The sequence below is a fragment of the Dysidea avara genome, chromosome 1, assembly GCF_963678975.1.
Source record: "Dysidea avara chromosome 1, odDysAvar1.4, whole genome shotgun sequence".
Lineage (NCBI taxonomy): Eukaryota > Metazoa > Porifera > Demospongiae > Dictyoceratida > Dysideidae > Dysidea > Dysidea avara.
Genome location: NC_089272.1, coordinates 28,526,100 through 28,544,496, shown reverse-complemented (window position 1 = coordinate 28,544,496; position 18,397 = coordinate 28,526,100). Strand labels below are relative to the sequence as shown.

The 18,397-nt window shown below is 40.0% G+C and overlaps 2 protein-coding genes across 5 annotated transcripts in view; both read right to left on the bottom strand.

The window, feature by feature from the left end:
* Window positions 1-18,397, bottom strand: part of LOC136260766 (uncharacterized) — a 215,166-nt gene that overhangs the window by 134,165 nt on the left and 62,604 nt on the right. For all 3 annotated transcript variants that reach the window (XM_066054642.1, XM_066054625.1, XM_066054634.1), the window contains exon 4: window positions 13,091-13,417. In XM_066054642.1, coding sequence (XP_065910714.1) covers window positions 13,091-13,417 — 327 coding nt within the window. The remainder of the gene's footprint in view (window positions 1-13,090; window positions 13,418-18,397) is intronic.
* Window positions 14,529-17,205, bottom strand: LOC136249430 (uncharacterized). Of its 2 annotated transcripts, none has more exons than XM_066041445.1 (7): window positions 17,087-17,205; window positions 16,675-16,921; window positions 16,378-16,597; window positions 15,769-16,319; window positions 15,472-15,720; window positions 14,981-15,170; window positions 14,529-14,924 (listed from the first exon to the last, which is right to left on the bottom strand). In XM_066041445.1, the coding sequence occupies exons 2-4, from the start codon at window positions 16,788-16,790 to the stop codon at window positions 15,945-15,947; spliced, it is 711 nt and encodes a 236-aa protein (XP_065897517.1). In that variant the 5' UTR covers window positions 16,791-16,921; window positions 17,087-17,205; the 3' UTR covers window positions 14,529-14,924; window positions 14,981-15,170; window positions 15,472-15,720; window positions 15,769-15,944. The 2 variants fall into 2 exon arrangements, with proteins under 2 accessions (XP_065897517.1, XP_065897509.1); XM_066041437.1 differs by having other exon boundaries at window positions 14,536-14,924; window positions 14,981-15,143.

Genomic DNA, 18,397 nt, shown 5'->3' with positions numbered 1-18,397 from the left:
TTTGATGCAGTATGCACTGGTTCATTATTCATAAGTACAGTATGTTATAAACAAGTAGAAGAAAAAATTAGAAATTTTAAGTTGGATTAGAGATCAAAGAATAAAAAGTAGCCAGGGAAACAAGGGAATAGTACAGAAAGTAGTGAAACAGGATAGGTTGCCTATACCTGCAGGTATACTAATGGATATTTCATCTCTAATACAGTTTAAAATTTCTCTACTTGCTTATTTAATACCTAACAGAATCAATGAAAATGCTGCTGTTGCGAAACTCACTGATAGTAATTGTACAGGTACATGGTATTAGTGACCGGATTTGCAAAAAGGGGTCTTCCATACATATCCAATTTACCAATTTTGGTGAATCATAACTTTAGGTTGGAATAAGCTATTAAATTAATTTAAAATATAGTCAGTAGTGAACACCAACATCACTTAATGGATGCACAAAATTTCAAGTTGATACTTGAACAGTAAGTTATGAACTCTTAAGTGTGTAGAATTGGATGCTTGTGAAAGACTCCTTTTTGCAAGTCAGGTTACATTTAGGTATGTAGTATTCCATTTGTACCAAAATAGTCAAGTTGTTAAACAACAAAGCTGTTAAAAAATAGTGTAACCCAGTTAAAAGCAATGATGTTTATAATGCCACTCTAGCATTAACACTATAATCATTCCAGCTAATGTATTCCTTGGCTGCCACCTTTGATTTTACAACTTTTTCACACTGGGTATTTTGGTGGGCTGTACTCTTTATTCACAGCTTGGCTGTTTTGACATAGACATCACTTTGTATAGCTGGAAGCCCCAAAGGATCAAGACCCAAGAAGCTGGTGCGCCACACCGTGGGTATATTGACAGGAAGAAAGAAAACGTCATTTTCACACTTTTGTATCTCAGTGATCCCCTAGCTGATTGGAAACAAATTTGCTACAGAGTTGCCCGCCAGCCAGGGGAGTCTACATTCCAAATTTGAAGGAAACCACTCCAGCCATTTCCGAGATACGAGCTGCCAAATTTTCAATTTTTTTCTTCTTCGTGTTTTCGCACACTTGCAAAAATTGCTATAAAATGCAAACGCGTGCTCCGATTACCTTGAAATTTGGCACACAAAAAGGGAGTCCAAAGGCGAATCCTAGTATCACATTTGGTGCAATTCTGATCAATGGTTCGGGAGTTATGACCGATTATTCGCGTAAAACAAGATCGATATGTTGTCACGCCTACAGGGTAAACCGCTTCATGGAATGAGTTGAAAATTGCTATGTAGATGGAGTAACCATCGTAGGAGTGCCTTTTGGTGGTTTGAAAGGAATTGATATAAAGACCATGGAGATATGACACAAAACCCAACCTGTGTCACAATTACGCGATCGATTTTTTATGAATAAAAAAGTATTAGTTTTTACGCCTACTAGTAGGCATTCCAGTATCCGAGATTTTCTAATTAAAAAATTCTCCGTATATTTCCCAATAGAACCCTGGCACAAAACAACAACTCGCGTTTAACTTGGGATTGCTCCGTAGTCCGAGCTCCAATGAAGATGAAAATCGCTATGGGGTTTGTCCGCACGCTGATCATCATGAAAATCTTAGTTTTGTCGTGCGCGTTACATATAAGTTTTGTGTTGTTTTGTAATCTTTTAAAGCCTTGTAATGTATGTAGAATACTTTAAAATTAAAAAAAAACAACATAGTGTCGGGTGGAAGGTAGTCACTGGTGCTTACTTTAAAGTGCGTAGTTACTTTGCTCGGGTTAGCGATTTTCAGCTCCAGAGCAATTTTCTGATGGCTGTGTCATCAGCTCAATAATACAAACCACTTCAAAGAGTCAGCATAACAATGCCATAATTGAAACCACAGCTCCACTTTAGGTATTGTTGCATCATTGTGGCACCTCCACTTTAGTTGTTTACCTTTATAAGTTGTTAACTTGATGTTTTTACTTACTTGAGATAGCCTCTTGCCTGTGGGTATGCACCATTGTATTGAGAAGTGTGCAGTAGGTGAAACATATTTGCTCACTACAAAGCATACAAAGATCGCTGAGATCTGATAACATCTGAAGTTACTCTCATTATATGTACAAACTTGCAGCTAGAAGCAACTGCAGTTTCAAAACAGTCCAGATTGCTAGATAGCTTCCTGATTCAATTGTGCCATTTTCCCCTTTAAAATGTATGGGGAGCCCCGGAGAAAAAATGTACCCTTTTTCAGTTTTAAAGCACTGTGCATGCCAAAGTAGTTAATTCCAACCCAACAAACTATATATTTATGAGATCGGCAATCGATATTCTACCTATTGAGCATATAAAAAGTCCATTTTTCCAAACTTTTAAAATCGGGCTGGAATGTCTACTACTAGACAAACCGTCTAGGCCAATGAACTGAAAATCGGTGCATAGCTGGAATAATCTTCATAGAAAGTCCTTGCAGTAGTACAGAAGAATAGGATTACAAACTGCTGTTCAAAAGCCAACTCTTTTTTTTTTTTTTTAATACATTTTTTTTATTCCGGCCCTAATGGCACTCCCATCCTCCCCGATCTCTAGCTAGAAGTTAAACCTAATTTAATTTAAAAAGCAGAAAAAAGAAAAAGCAGCTAAACCTACAGAGCCCACACAGGCCTACAAAAACACCGCATGGACCGCCAGCATACACACAGCAAAACCCCCGGACAGGGGCCTTAACAAGAAAGCCCTGCAGTCTACTGGCCAAACTGCAGGGGGTGGAAGCATGAAACAGAGTTCAACTCCCACAAAGGACTGCCAGGCAACAGGCTAAATAGGTGTAAAAATGTCCGGGAATTGTGGCGCCACAGACAAACAGAGAGTTGCTCTAGCAGATGGCGGTATGCTAGGCCACGAGAAATGCCACTTCTGGTGATTGTCCTCAAAGCAATATCCTGCAAGACAGGACGACTAGCAGGAGACCACAAACCCAAGGACTCAACCACCAGGGGGACAAAAACACCTCCAGCAGCCTGTACAAGCTCATCATGGTGAGCATCCTTATCTTCTTCTCCCTTAGTAGCAGCCACACCTGCTGAAACTGCAGACCGACCCAACTCCGTGTGGCAAATGCGAGATCGAGATACTCTAATAGAACAGTCACCCTAATAGAGCATTCAGCTAATTTATTTACTCTATTATAGAATTCTATTACATTACAAGTTATTCTGTAGGGAGTTCAGCTGCAAACAGTTAATCTCATAGACAGTTCAACAAGAAGCAAGTCACCCTGTAGAGAGTTCAGCTACAAATATATTGTTGTAGTGATTCAGAACATTACAAGTCACACTGAAGAGAGTTCAGCTATAAACAAGTCATGCACCCTATAGAGTTCAGTTACAAACAATTTACTTTGTAGAAGTTCTGCTACAAACAAGTCTTCATTCAGAGAGTTTAACAACCAAAATCTACCATGTAAAGACTTCAGCTAGACTAACAAACTACTCTGTAGAGAGATCAGCTAGAAATAAAAGAGGGAGCTCAGCTAGAAAACGTCACCTTGTAGAGAATTCAGCTACAAACAAATCAAACTGAGAGAGATCAGATAGAAGAAACCACCTTGTAGAGGGTTCAGCTGTGAAGTGATCACCCTAGAGAGGGTTCAGCAAGAAAAAAATCACCCTGCAGAGAGTTCATCTACAAACAAAACATCCTGTAGAGAGTTTGGCTACAAAAAATCATCCTGTAGAGTATTCAGCTACAAACAAATCACCTTTTAGAGTGTACAACTAGACACGAGTCACCCAGTAGAGAGATTAGCTACAAGAAGTTACAATATAGAGAGATCAGCTAGAAGAAATTACCTTGTAGAGAGTTCAGCTACAAAGAAACTATCCTGTAGAAAGTTCAGCTACAAACAAATCATCCTGTAGAGATATCAGCTAGATACAAGTTACCTTATAGGCATCAGCTGCAAACAAATCACCCTGTAGAAATATGTGTTGGAAACAAATCACCATGTAGAGAGTTCAACTAGAAACAAGTCACTCTGAAAAGAGTTCAGCTACAAACAATGGGAGTTTCAGCTACAGTTCAGTTATGTATAAGAAGTTACCTTATTACCTAAAGTATGATTATCTTTCATTGTTAAATATACAAATATTTTTAATCAGACAAAAAACCGTACACAACATTTCTTCCTTTATTCCACAATTCCTGCAGAAAAGCAAAAAAAAAAAAACAAGTTAGAAGGAAGCCCTAAAGCCAGCCATAGGCCTGCTTTGGGGTATACAAATACGAAAAGCAGTGAAATCTAGTCTAAAACAGCCAAGCTGTAAAAAAAGAGTGTGGCCATCAAAAAGGCTATAGTGAAAAAAGAAGTGAAATTCAAAGTGGCTGCCAAGAAATGGCTGTGATGGTGGGTTAATGGCAAAAATTTAACTATGCCAATTCAGGTGAATTTGGTTCCAAATCCTAGTGGAGGAGGCAATGCAAATTCACCCGAATTTTTGTAATTAAAATTTTGCCGTTAACCCACCATCACAGCCATTTCTTGGCCGCCACCTTGGATTTCACATCTTTTTTCACTATAGCCTTTTTGAGGGCTGCACTCTTTGGATTAGATTCCATTTACTTGTCTTTTTCCTTATTATAGGAATATGAGATAGATTGATGATGTGCCTACTTAAACAGTCTTTATTGGCAACTGCAATGTTATCAAATAGCTAATATAGTAACTACAGGGTGACGGGTGACAATTATACATGGTGACTTATTACTGAATGCTTTAATAGGATAGATAGGTTGCTCCAGAAATTGTGATACAGGTTTCCAAATTTTCTGTTGAATGCACACTTAAATCTATAGGGGGTCTGGTAGAGCTGTGCAACCCCTTGAATGTGCATATCACAATACCGTAAATAGGGTATCACAATGTACTTTAGGTATCAATACTACACATGATATGAGCTACATGAGATAACTAAGTTAATGTGTACATAAAATTTGACCTTTTCATAATGTAGCACATACAGATGCGTACTATGTACCATCTATTATGATCCTAAGCAAAACGTTTAACTCAAATCACACCCTTTTTGTGGTGAATTTGGTAGTATTTGGAGGTGCCTAAGTTACTTATACCCTTTTCATGTTTACTTAGATCCTTTTCATATTAATTTTATTATGTGCACCTGTACTGGTAGCGTTGGCAATGCATTGCCACCTGAAAATTAATTTAAACCCGTAACAACAGTTACGGGTGGAGTAATGGCTTGTTTCTACTAATGAATGCTACATTTCTCTGCTACAAGCAACTGTCAACAGTGTCAAGGTACTACAACCACATAAAGGATCTAAATAACGTAGGCTTCAGACCACAGGGGTCTAAGTAATTTAGTAACCCTCAGGCCCTGTAGTAGCGCCTTCGCTTTGGTAAGGCACTATGACACAGGGCTATCGGGTTACTAAATTACTTAGATCCCTGTGGTTTGAAGTCTAACTATTACTTAATTGAACAATATGAGCTTGCTTGCTTTTGCTGTCACTGTATCTCAGGAGCAGGCTAAACAGTTGATAGGTGGAGTTATGTGAAGTTTGAAGTATACGTACAACAAACATGGTTGCCATTCTGGGATCTGCATGCCCCCCCTCTCCCACCCAATAAAAAAAATCTGGACTATTATACTGTGTTGGTAGAGGTAAACTAAATAACTTACAAATTTGGATCTATTAGGTAATCTATTAGGTAGTTGACTGCTCTATTAGAGTATTTTGATCTGAGCTTTTGGTACTTTTGCAAATCAATTGCCTGTATTAATTTGACCAGAATCTGGAAACCATCCTGGATCCGCCTCTGTTACTATTACATAACTGAAAGCTCTAATAGGGTGACTACACTATTCAAGGATTTCAACCACAAATCAAGACACACGGTAGTGTGTCGTGCGGCCCAAGAAGCCGGCGCGTAACACCCGTAAGTATATTGACAGGAAGAAAGAAAATGTAATTTTCGCACTTACGTAGCTCTGTGCTTCCTTGATGAAACAAGATGATTTTTGCTGTGGACATTCCCTCCAACTGCAGCACTCCACATTCCAAATTTGAGCAAAATCGCTTCGCACGTTCCCGAGATATGCGACTTCAAAAATTGGCTCAGTTTCTTCGTTTTTTTTCTTCTTATTTTTCTTTTTCTTGTCGCACACTTACAAAAACTGCTATAAAACTCGAACGCCATATCCGATTGCCTTGAAATTTGGCACACAGAAGGGGGATATAAAGGCACATCTCGGTACCAACTTTGGCTGGAATACGATAAACAGGCAAAGAGTTATGAGCGATGATTCACGAAAAATAACACCAATATGTTTTTTTTTTTTTTTTTTACCCTGAAAAGTACGCAATTATTTTTATAATACAGTTACAATACAAATTACTCTACAACTAAACTACAAACACAATTAATTACAACGGGGGTTTGGGGAAAGGAAAATCAGAGTCCTCACACTGCAAAGCCCAGTACCGTAAAATCATATTGGCATTGTTCGTCCATAAAGAAACTGAAAGTTGTTGTAACAAATGTTTATGAGCCTGTTTGGTTGATGCACCACTTCTGGCTGTGGTGCGTTCAGCGATGGTACGAAGGGTCTGAAGCGCAAATGGTGACCAAAAACCAAAAGTTTCTACAACAAGTGGGACAAAGTCACACCCTGCCTCCTCTACAGCATCTTGATGTCTCTGGTCCTTGGCTAACTCACCTGCTGCAGCAGCTACCCAAGCACAAGAAGAAGAAAAAGAAATGTGAAAAGGCTGGGTAGTGCTACGAACAGACACATCAAAATAAGCTGGACGACCATGCTGAAAGTCAGGGTGGTACACATCACCTGGGCGAGAATTATCTTCATAAGAAACACGTTGTTCCTTCAAAACTCCTGAGTGACTCTGGGACAAAGCATGACAAACAATGTCAACTAGAGCATCATGGTGACGAATTCTCATAGGACCATGAGAACATTCTAGTAGATGGTCACCAAATTGGTCAATGGAAGTAAGACACACACATAATGGCGAAAGTGGAAATAGAGGGATTCCGAGCCACAAACGAAGGCCAACAACAAACCCAGGACCAGGAATAGCCAGAGCAAGGGAGACTTGAGGAATAGCTTTGAGCCATCCACTGCTAGTACCAGATGAGTGAGAGAGGGCAGTAAGTCGAGCACGGTTTCGGATGTTGAAAGAAGCAAATAGTTGGTCATACTGATTTTGATCTAACAGAGCATGTAAGTCCTGCTGGGTAGCAGAGGGAATAAAGATATCAGATGTAAACCTTTCAAAGGTAGCAACAGCATGTTCTTCATTTGGAAACACTAGATCATGAAAGTCCTGGGATAGAAGATGAGAAGCCAGGAGACGAACACTATTACATGAACCCAAAAAGGCCGCAGCAGTGGAAGAAAAGGATGAGCGCAAGCCCAGATCCCCCAAGCGAAATGGTAAAGTGGCTTGGCACCAAGAATCATTAGGAAGACTACATTGTATTATGCGACTTAGGCAAGATTTAAGATTAGAATCAAACTGTTCTAAAAAGGAGTGCAATATACAGAATGACACTGTGCGTAATAGATGAATGATCTTGCAGCTTCCAAGGCAGCTGCGTAGCAAATGAAGCTCGACATGAGGGTCTTACAAAAATTGCAATGCTGTCTTGAGCAGCTGTAACCTTGGCTAAACGAGAGAACAAGAACTGATCGAAAAAGTTTGTCAGTTCCCCAAATAGGAGATCCCAAAAGCTCCAAACCTTCACCAGCTCGGTTGATACTGGTGGGAAATTCAGAGAAAGAGTCTCCAGAAGGCCAGAATAGTTCGCACTTGGACAGATTTAAATGGAGACCAAATCGGGGACCATGAATTGAGAAAGAATCTAAAAGCTTCAGTAAGGAAGATTTCGAACCAATAAATGTCCCATCATCTAAATACCACAGATGTAATTTGACTAAATCATGAAGCTGTTGTCACGCCTACAGGGTAAACCGCGTATGGGAAGAAGCTGAAAATCGGTGGGTGAATAGGTTAACTATTGAACCTCAAACCTTTTGTGGTTTGAAAGAAATCGAGCTAAAAACCAGGAAGATACAACGAAAAAACCAACAGTGTGTAACAATTACGCAATCGAGATTAGCTAATAAAAAACGACTACTTGCCACGCCTACCAGATAAACCGCTAGGACGAATGCTTTGAAAATCGCTGTATAGAAGGAGTAATCATCTTAGAAAGGCTCTTCAATGGTGTAGAAGAATCAGACATAAAGCCACGGAGTTATAACGCGAAATCCAACTTGGTGCGGCAAGTGCGAGATCGAGATACTCTAATAGAGCAGTCGTCCTAATAGAGCAGTCACCCTGAAGAGAATTCAAGAGATCATTTAGAAATAAGAAACCTGTATAGAGATCAGCTACACACAAGTCACCCTGTAGAGAGATCAGCTAGAAGAAGTTACCTTGTAGGGAGTTCATGCAACTATGGAAAGAGATACTTCAGCTAGAAAAAATCACCTTGTAGAGTTCAGCTACAAAGAAACCACCATGTAGAGAGTTCAGCTACAAATAAATCGCCCTGTGGAGAGATCAATAGAAGAAGTTACCTTGCAGAGAGTTCAGCTACAAAGAAACCATCATGTAGAGAGTTCAGCTACAAACAAATCTCCCTGTAGAGAGATTAGCTAGAAGAAGTTACCTTGTAGAGAGTTCAGCTACAAAGAAACCATCATGTAGAGAGTTCAGCTACAAACAAATCTCCCTGTAGAGAGATCAGCTAGACGAAGTTACCTTGTAGAGAGTTCAGCTTCAAACAAATCACCCTGTAGAGAGATCAGCTAGAAGAAGTTACCTTGTAGGGAGTTCATGCAACTATGGAAAGAGATACTTCAGCTAGAAAAAATCACCTTGTAGAGTTCAGCTACAAAGAAACCACCATGTAGAGAGTTCAGCTACAAATAAATCGCCCTGTGGAGAGATCAATAGAAGAAGTTACCTTGCAGAGAGTTCAGCTACAAAGAAACCATCATGTAGAGAGTTCAGCTACAAACAAATCTCCCTGTAGAGAGATTAGCTAGAAGAAGTTACCTTGTAGAGAGTTCAGCTACAAAGAAACCATCATGTAGAGAGTTCAGCTACAAACAAATCTCCCTGTAGAGAGATCAGCTAGACGAAGTTACCTTGTAGAGAGTTCAGCTTCAAACAAATCACCCTGTAGAGAGATCAGCTAGAAGAAGTTACCTTGTAGGGAGTTCATGCAACTATGGAAAGAGATACTTCAGCTAGAAAAAATCACCTTGTAGAGTTCAGCTACAAAGAAACCACCATGTAGAGAGTTCAGCTAAAATAAATCGCCCTGTGGAGAGATCAATAGAAGAAGTTACCTTGCAGAGAGTTCAGCTACAAAGAAACCATCATGTAGAGAGTTCAGCTACAAACAAATCTCCCTGTAGAGAGATTAGCTAGAAGAAGTTACCTTGTAGAGAGTTCAGCTACAAAGAAACCATCATGTAGAGAGTTCAGCTACAAACAAATCTCCCTGTAGAGAGATCAGCTAGAAGAAGTTACCTTGTAGAGAGTTCAGCTTCAAACAAATCACCCTGTAGAAAGATCAGCTAGAAGAGGTCACCTTGTAGAGAGTTCAGTTACAAAAAAAACCACCATGTAGAGAGCTCAGCTACAAACTAGTGACCTTGTAGAGACATCAGCTAGAAGAAGTTACCTTGTAGAGAGTTCAGCTACAAAGAAACCATTCTTTAAAGAGCTCAGCTGCAAACAAATCACCTGTAAAGAATTCAACTACAAATAAATCACCCTGTAGAAAGATGAGCTAGAAAAAGTTACCTTGTAGAGAGTTCAGTTACAAAGAAACCACCATGCAGAGAATACAGCTACAAACTAGTGACCCTGTAAAGACATCAGCTAGAAGAAGTTACCTTGAGAGAGTTCAGCTACAAAGAAACCATTATTTAAAGAGCTCAGCTGCAAACAAATCACCTATACAGAATTCAGCTACAAACAAATCACCATGTAGAGAGATCAGCTAGAAGAAGTTAACTTGTAGAGAGTTCAGCTACAAAGAAACCATCATTTAGAGAGTTCAGCTTCAAACAAATCACCTGTAGAGAGTTCAGCTACAAACAAATCTCCCTGTAGAGAGATCAGCTAGAAGAAGTTAACTTGTAGATCGTTCAGCTACAAACAAATCACCCTGTAGAGAGATCAGCTAGAAGAAGTTACCTTGTAGAGAGTTCAGCTACAAAGAAACCACCATGTAGAGAATTCAGCTGCAAAGAAATCACCCAGTAGAAAATTCTGCCACAAACAAATTTCCCTGTAGAGAGATCAGCTAGAAGAAGTTACCTTGTAGATAGTTCAGCTACAAACAAATCTCCCTGTAAAGAGATCAGCTAGAAGAAATTACCTTGTAGAGAGTTCAGCTACTAAGAAACCACCATGTAGAGAGTTCAGCTGCAAAGAAATCACCCTGTAGAAAATTCTGCCAGAAACAAATTGCCCTGTAAAAAGATAAGTTAGAAGAAGTTACCTTTTAGAGAGTTCAGCTACAAAGAAACCATTCTGTACAGAGCTCAGCTGCAAACAAATCACCTGTACAGAATTCAGCTACAAACAAATCACCCTGTAGAGAGATCAGCTAGAAGAAATTACCTTGTAGATAGTTCAGCTACAAACAAATCACTCTGTAGAAAGATCAGTTAGAAGAAGTTACTTTGTAGAGAGTTCAGCTACAAAGAAACCATTCTGTAAAGAGCTCAGCTGCAAACAAATCACCTGTACAGAATTCAGCTACGAACAAATCACCCTGTAGAGAGATCAGCTAGAAGAAGTTACCTTGTAGATAGTTCAGCTACAAACAAATCTCCCTGTAGAGAGATCAGCTAGAAGAAATTACCTTGTAGAGAGTTCAGCTACAAAGAAACCATCATGTGGAGAGTTCAGCGGCAAAGAAATCACCACTGCCCAAATTTCAAGGCAATAGCTCTTTCCAATCTGAAGTTATCAATTGTCAAAGGTGGCAAATCGGATGTGTGTGGAAGGCCCCGTTTCGCAAATCCGGTCACATATGTATTATATATATATATAATTTGTACATTTACTGATAAAATATTTAAAGTACATCTACTTCATCTTTTCTTCTTCCTGTAGTAAAGATAAAAAACATAGGTTAAAAAAGTCCCAAAGCTGGCCATAGGCCGGCTTTGGGGTATACAAATACAAAAAGAAATGAAATCTAATCCAAAACAGCCAAGCTGTAAAAAAAGTGTGCGGCTCTCAGAAAGGCTATGGTGAAAAAAGGTGTGAAATCCAAGGTGGCGGCCAAGAAATGGCTGTGATGGTAGGTTAATGGTAAAAATTTTAATAACGACAATTCAGGTGAATTTTTGTGCCACTTCACAAAATTTACCTGGAATCTCATTATTAAAATTTTTACCATTAACCTACCATCACAGCCATTTCTTGGCCGCCACCTTGGATTTCACATCTTTTTTCACCATAGCCTTTCTGAGGGCCGCACACTGTTTTTACAGCTTGGCTGTTTTGGATTATATGTTGTATGTAGTGGATTTTCATATCATAGCAAATTCAATGTTTTCAATTCAATTTCTTCTAAACCACAGAAAAGCCTTTATATGATGATTCATCCACTTGTATACTAATTTTGCCTCTCAATCCCTTAAGGCATTTTCCTTGTGGCAAGTAATACTGCAGATTTTTGTTAACATAATTTGATTGTGTGATGATTATACTATGTTGCATTGGTATAAACATATATCTTCATCATATTGTAGCCTTTATGATAATATTTTCAAACCACAAATAAGCAGTTCTATGATGGTCGATCTAGCTACAAACGGATTTTTAATTCATTCCTTCAAGCAGTTTACCCTGTAGGTATGTCAGAAGATTGATACTAAATCTAATAATCAGACATAACTCCACAAATTTTCATTGGATTAGCATTAGAACTGATATTGATGTCTAGAACTCCTTTTGGTGTGCGAATAAATAAAGCAAAAACTTGTATCTTAGTAATGGCTATTCAGATTTTCTTGAAATTTGGTTTTAGTATGGTGCGTGGGCAGATCAAAGGCTGCCGCCAGTGATACAAATCAGTTGTAAACCAGTTTACAAATAATTGTAACATAGCTAGGTACTTCCTTTTGGCCACACTGTCTGGACACTAATTAGTTCAAAGACATCAAACAACCAAAACCAGACCATGTAACACAGAAATCACAATGAACTTGGCTAATACATCAAGGAGATGAATCGTTCTGGAATGAATTAACATACAACACTGCACTTGTGTGAATGAAAGAGAAGCAGTCAACCACTGGGCTGAGTCTGAGCTATTTGTATACCATATGCGCTCATTTGCCAATAAATCAAGTTAGTCAAGCACTACACAGTGCACACCACTCAACAATGAATATCAGACACTTCAGCTACGCCTGTCTAAATGACATGAAGTAGTAGTGCAATGCAATGCTGTAGTGATTGGCATCAATACACACCTTGCACATGGGAAACGAGCTACCAATGAATAAACCAGCTAACAATGAATTAACTAACCTTCAAGGTAGTAATTGGTGAGTAAAATCGTCCTTGTATACAGCACTCAGGAGGTAGCCAATATTAGCCTTGCTTTCTTGTTCCTTCCGTGTTACAAATGGACGCCTTTGGTCTGCACACACCATATACCACAAATCAGTTAGAACATACTCATGATCATTCAGTTTGTATCTGATTGTAAACAACTCCACCCTCAGGCCTGCTGCCCTTGGGTGTCATGTTATACAAACGTCATGGGTGTGTTACAACTATAACTTTTAGCCTAATACATCTGGTACCATGTTATTCATTGTATGGGCTAAAATGGATAATAACTTAATCATCCAGCAATGCTCTCCCTTGTTTCAGTACTTTTTACTGTTATGGTCTCTACCAGCTGGTGCAATATTTAATTTTTCCTTACCCTTTATAAGTATACAAAAATCATATTATTTTGATTACACACACACTCAGGCTTAATGTGTTTTTCCACACAAAACTACTGCACGTGCACATAATTTGACTTTCAGTACCTGTTGAAATGAGAGGTGAAGCATCCCTACTCATCATATCATTTACTACACAATGATATAAACTAGTTCCAAGTGTATTACTATGTGTCACACCAGTGATTGTGAGTGTACTGGTCAGTATATCTCCACTAACAGTTGTAGTGATATTGAAGGGAACTCGTCCTGTTAGAGATGTAGATAGTGTTGAAATACCACCATTCATTCTTATCTGCTGCCACATCACATCATCACAAGTAATGTCAGTACCATTCCAATCCACTACACAAGTAAACACTGCAACTCCTCCAGTACACACTGTGACATCTCTTGGTTGTGCAGTTATTGTAGCTGTGTGTAATAAACACAAAAGCGCATGATTTGTAAATGGAGTACAAACCAAACAGTACAGACGCAATGATCAATGATTTGCTATTAGACAGTACAGTGTATGTACATAGTACCTGCCAAAATCGATTTATATACTCATGATTTATGTAATAGTTATACCATGGCTGCAAGGGATTTTGCTGACATATACACCCACAGCCCTCGGGCCTGTGGCCTTCGGGCTTTGGGTGTATATATCAGCAAAATCCCAAGCAGCCATGGTACAAGTGGTATATATCACTTGGGGCACACTCACCTAATAGGTGAAAGAACTAATGAGAACTCATCCCATTTGTTTTATACAGTAGCATCTGAAGATCGATTGTGGTTTTAATAGCGTGGGCTAATAGCCATCAAAACGTTGTCCATACGTTAAAACGTCATTAATGCGTTACTATGCTTCAACACGCAATGTTAGAAAACTTGTGATTGTGAGATGGAGTTTAAATTGTTATCATTTTTGTGCTAAGTTAAGCCAACTAACTTCGCTATTGGGACAGTAAGTAAGTTATTATATTAAGGTTACGGGATACTGTATAATATCTGCACACACGTGTGAGCATTTACAGGTATTTTCTACTGTACAGCAATGTATCACCTTATCACTTCAATTATAGTTTTATACTGTATTCACCTTCGTGAGAAGCCGTTAACCCAAAGCATTCGCCGTAGAGAATCCAGTAGGGCGTGTCACAAATAATGAAAATCTTCTAGCCCAGAAACGGCGTACTCGAATCCCATTTCAATTATTTAAAGAGCTTTACTAATTCATGATAATAACTGTGAGGGACTGACGAGAGCTTTTTCAAATCATCTACACTATCGCTCCCACCCAAGCTATAATGGCAGCTGCCGAAGCCAATCTATTCTTTATAAAATTTACACTCGACCACTCGAAGGTGACATTCAAAAATCGGCTCGTCTTTCCCTAGCCGTGAACTTATTTTAGTGGTCTCTACCTCTAAAATAAGAATAGCTACATCGACAATCGAAAGTTTTGGCTAGAAAACTCACTGTGCAAGCCCAACCATGTTTACGCATGCGTTCCATTAATCTGGCGCGACAAGTAACCGCATCAGATGTTAATATTATTCATTAGCTATCATTGTGAGCTCTTCTTGTACGCGAACGATTTTCAGCTGTAGATTACTGGTGCTTTTACAGGTAAGACACAGTATTGCATGCAGCTATGTAATATTACAATCCATACACAATTTATATGATGCAATAATAGATGATGCAAGCTACATGGGCTGCAAAAAGAATGCCAGTACTAATGTATCCAGAGGGAAATTTAAGAAGAGAAGGCCTCCAGTAAAGCCATCACAAGTGGTCCCTATCAATCCAATGCCACCATTAAATGGTAGCAGAATAATCAATCTGGAACACCTTCAGGACCACCTACAAGTCATCACTAGCCATGCTGCTTCTTGCCATTCATCCTCCAGCTGCAGTTTTTCCAGTGAACCTGTCACAGTTAGAGAAGAACGTCGTGATGGTTTGTTATCGACACTTATTACTCACTGTCATAACTGTAGTGAAGACTTTACCCTCCGGACGTCATCCAAAGTGAAGGGTCTAACTGGCAAACCTCACTGGGAAGCCAACGTAGCAGCTGTGTGGGGTCAGATGTCTACTGGTGGTGGTCATTCAACACTTGTGGAAACTATGGCGGTGCTTGGTGTACCTGTTATGAACAAACGTTGTTTCATATCTACAGAAAGAAGAATTGGGGAATGGTGGGGTGCACTTCTGGAGGAATCAATGAAATTAGCTGGTCAAGAGGAGCGGGAGCTTGCTATAGCTAGGGGCACTACATGTCTGGGGGATCCAGCCATCACTGTCATACTGGATGGAGGTTGGAGCAAACGCACCCATAAGCACTCTTACAATGCCAAGTCTGGTGTGGCCATCATTATTGGGTATGAAACTGGGAAAATTTTGTTTATGGGAGTCCGAAATAAGTATTGCAGTGTATGTGCCCTAGCCACCAATGGTAAACCACCTGAACTTACCTGCTTCAAAAACTGGGACGGCTCCTCATCAGCAATGGAGACAGATATCATTGTAGAGGGCTTCAAAATGTGTGTTCAACAACATGGTGTGAAGTACAGTAAATTTATTGGAGATGGTGATAGCTCCGTTCGGCATGCTCTAGTCAGCAGTATTCCTTGGGGCTTTGCCATTGAGAAGATTGAGTGTGCCAATCATGCTGTCAAGTGCTTTCATACACATCTTGAGACAGTAGTAGTTGACAATCCACGCTACAAAGGAAGGGGAAAGTTAACAGAAGCTATGCGTAAATGACTTACCAAGGCAGCTCGCTGTGCTATAGCGATGAGAAGCAAGGAATCAGATAGATCGTCAGCTATTGCCAAGTTGCAAAAGGATTTGATGAATGCCCCTTATCACTGTTTTGGTGACCATTCTAAATGTAGCACAGACTTTTGCAAAACAGCTCAAAAGAGTAAGTCAACATCAAGTAGCTTCAGCGAGTCAATTGTCTCCAGTGTATCAGTTGTTTCCAGCCTGTCGAGTGTCTCCAGTGTATCAGTTGTTTCCAGCCTGTCGAGTGTCTCCAGCGTGTCAGTTGTTTCCAGCCTGTCGAGTGTCTCCAGTGTATCAGTTGTTTCCAGCCTGTCGAGTGTCTCCAGCGTGTCAGTTGTTTCCAGCCTGTCGAGTGTCTCCAGCCCATTGAGTCTTGTCTCCAATCCATCCAGTATCTCCAGCCCATTGAGTCTTGTCTCCAGTCCATCCAGTGTCTCCACTCCATCAAGCCTGTTGAGTGTCTCCAGCCTATCAAGTTTCTCAGGTTGCTCCAGTCCATCAAGTGGCACCAATTCACCCCAAACACCAAGTGTTCCTAGGCCAACAGCATACAATGATAGAACACCCATCAATAACCCCACCACATCTAGTACCTGTTCTGTTCCTCCTCCATCAAACTCCGTCTGTGATATAAGTCCACAAGATCTCTGTGAGCTGACTATAGAGCATGAAGAGCACTGGGTAGATGCCACAAATGATGAATGCCTTGAAGAAGTATGCGATATTCCAGCAGCCAAGGAGAGTGTTATTGATCCAGCAATGATCTGTGATATCCAACGAGCCCTCAGTAGGTTGGTAGGAAAAGCTCCAGAACTAATCGGTAAGGTAAATAGAATACAAACCATTATTTTACAACAGCTACGTGTATTATAGGTAATTTCACAACTAACCTTGCAGAGAGTTGGATGCACATCCGTTCCAAGTTTGACGGTGGAAAACAGATTAACCGGATCCAAAGTGGTTCATGGCAGGGTCGTTGTGCTGGTGCCGGTCTCCGATGTAACATGGGACCATCTTGGGGACCAGAGGCATGGCAGGAGGCTGTAGGAGTTCCACCATCCAAGGTGTTCCAAACTGCTGCGTCGAAGATGAAACAACAAGTGGAGCAGGATCGAAAACGGAAGGCAACCGATAAATCTAAACAGCAGAGGAAGAAAGCTAAATACAGTGCTGTTGACAACAGTCTAAGTTCAAGAAGAGCATATGCCAGGTAATACACACACCACATACATACAAACTACACATGCACACCGTACCATATAAACACATTCTACATACAAGCACACACTAATTACAACTTACTAAAACGTTCTTTTTAGGCATGATGGTGGAGTTGATGTAGATGATGTTCCAAACAACCTTCCTTCTTCTCATCTTCAGGACCTTGTGCTAAGGTTCTATAGAACCACCGTTGTTATCAGTAGCACCAAATGAAGGAGATTGAGCTGCTTACTTCCAAGCACAGTGATGATGACCATGCTTCAGTGATCTGGAAGTCTGAAAGGAGACTAAGAATCATCTCAACCAATGTGAAGGCCATTTGTCAGCGACGTGCAACCACACCAGCTGCACCTCTAGTAAAGCAGATGTTGTACAACAGTTTTAAAGGTAACGCAGCAACTAGATACGGATTGACACAAGAAAAGGCTAGCTCAATTAAGTACCTTGAATGGCTACGGACTCACTGTGGATCAGTAAGAGCCTCAGTAAACCAGAACTGTGGGCTCGTTGTTTCATCCACTTATTCCTGGTTAGCTGCCACACCTGATGGACTAGTGATTGATCCATCAGCTTCACCTCTACCACCAGAAGGCCTAGTAGAATTTAAAAATCCATACAGCTACAGGGATAGCCTGTTACAAGATGCGATTGACAACAAGAAATGCTGTTGTTTGACGGATGTTGAAGGGCGTTTTTCGTTGAAACACAGCCACGAGTACTACCATCAAGTACAGTTTGCAATGCTTTGTACTGGTCGAACCTGGTGTGATTTCTTTATCTCTGCCAAGGACAGTTTCGGGGAGAGAATCAGGTACGATGAAGAGTTTTGCTTGTCACTACTCCCCAAATTGAAACGCTTCTACTTTTGTGCCATTCTGCCAGAGCTGACTGTTCCTCGTCAGCCAATACGCGAACCCAAGGAGTGGATAACTGACGAAACATTGTGGATGCAGCAAGTGGAATCCTCGTCTTCCCCTTGAACTTCTCTATGATGTACTGTAAATCTTGAAAAGAAAGTGTACCGATCGTTTTTCACACTTTTGTTCCTTGAAGATAGACTAAATACCGTTATTACTTGTACACTAATAATATCACTGTTGTAACTACTATTATATCCTTCTTTCTTGCTCTGTCTTCCTCAATAACAATCGAGATAACAATAACCGCGAGGTAGCATATTACTCACTACACAATTATGTAAGAAATTTTTTCAGTCAGGTTATTAATTAAATCCGGTAGCGATGGGTATCCCGTAACCTTAAATTAAGTACTTAGAACTGTAAGTTACTAACCTATTTCAACGTAGCAGTAGTAGCTTTGCTGTTCCGTGGTCTGTTCAAAGGCTGATACACAGTGGGTAGAAATACGCATCCACAATCGCCCAAACAATTA

Bases quoted from the DNA above. Each gene is read 5' to 3' on its own strand.
- LOC136249430 (XM_066041445.1), bottom strand. From the start codon at position 16,790: ATGTTACATCGGAGACCGGCACCAGCACAACGACCCTGCCATGAACCA. The intron at 16,598-16,674 runs GTTAGTTGTGAA...CTTACCGATTAG, and splicing joins TGCATCCAACTCTCTGCAAG to TTCTGGAGCTTTTCCTACCA. The intron at 16,320-16,377 runs GTACTAGATGTG...CTGTTGGCCTAG, and splicing joins ATGGAGGAGGAACAGAACAG to GAACACTTGGTGTTTGGGGT.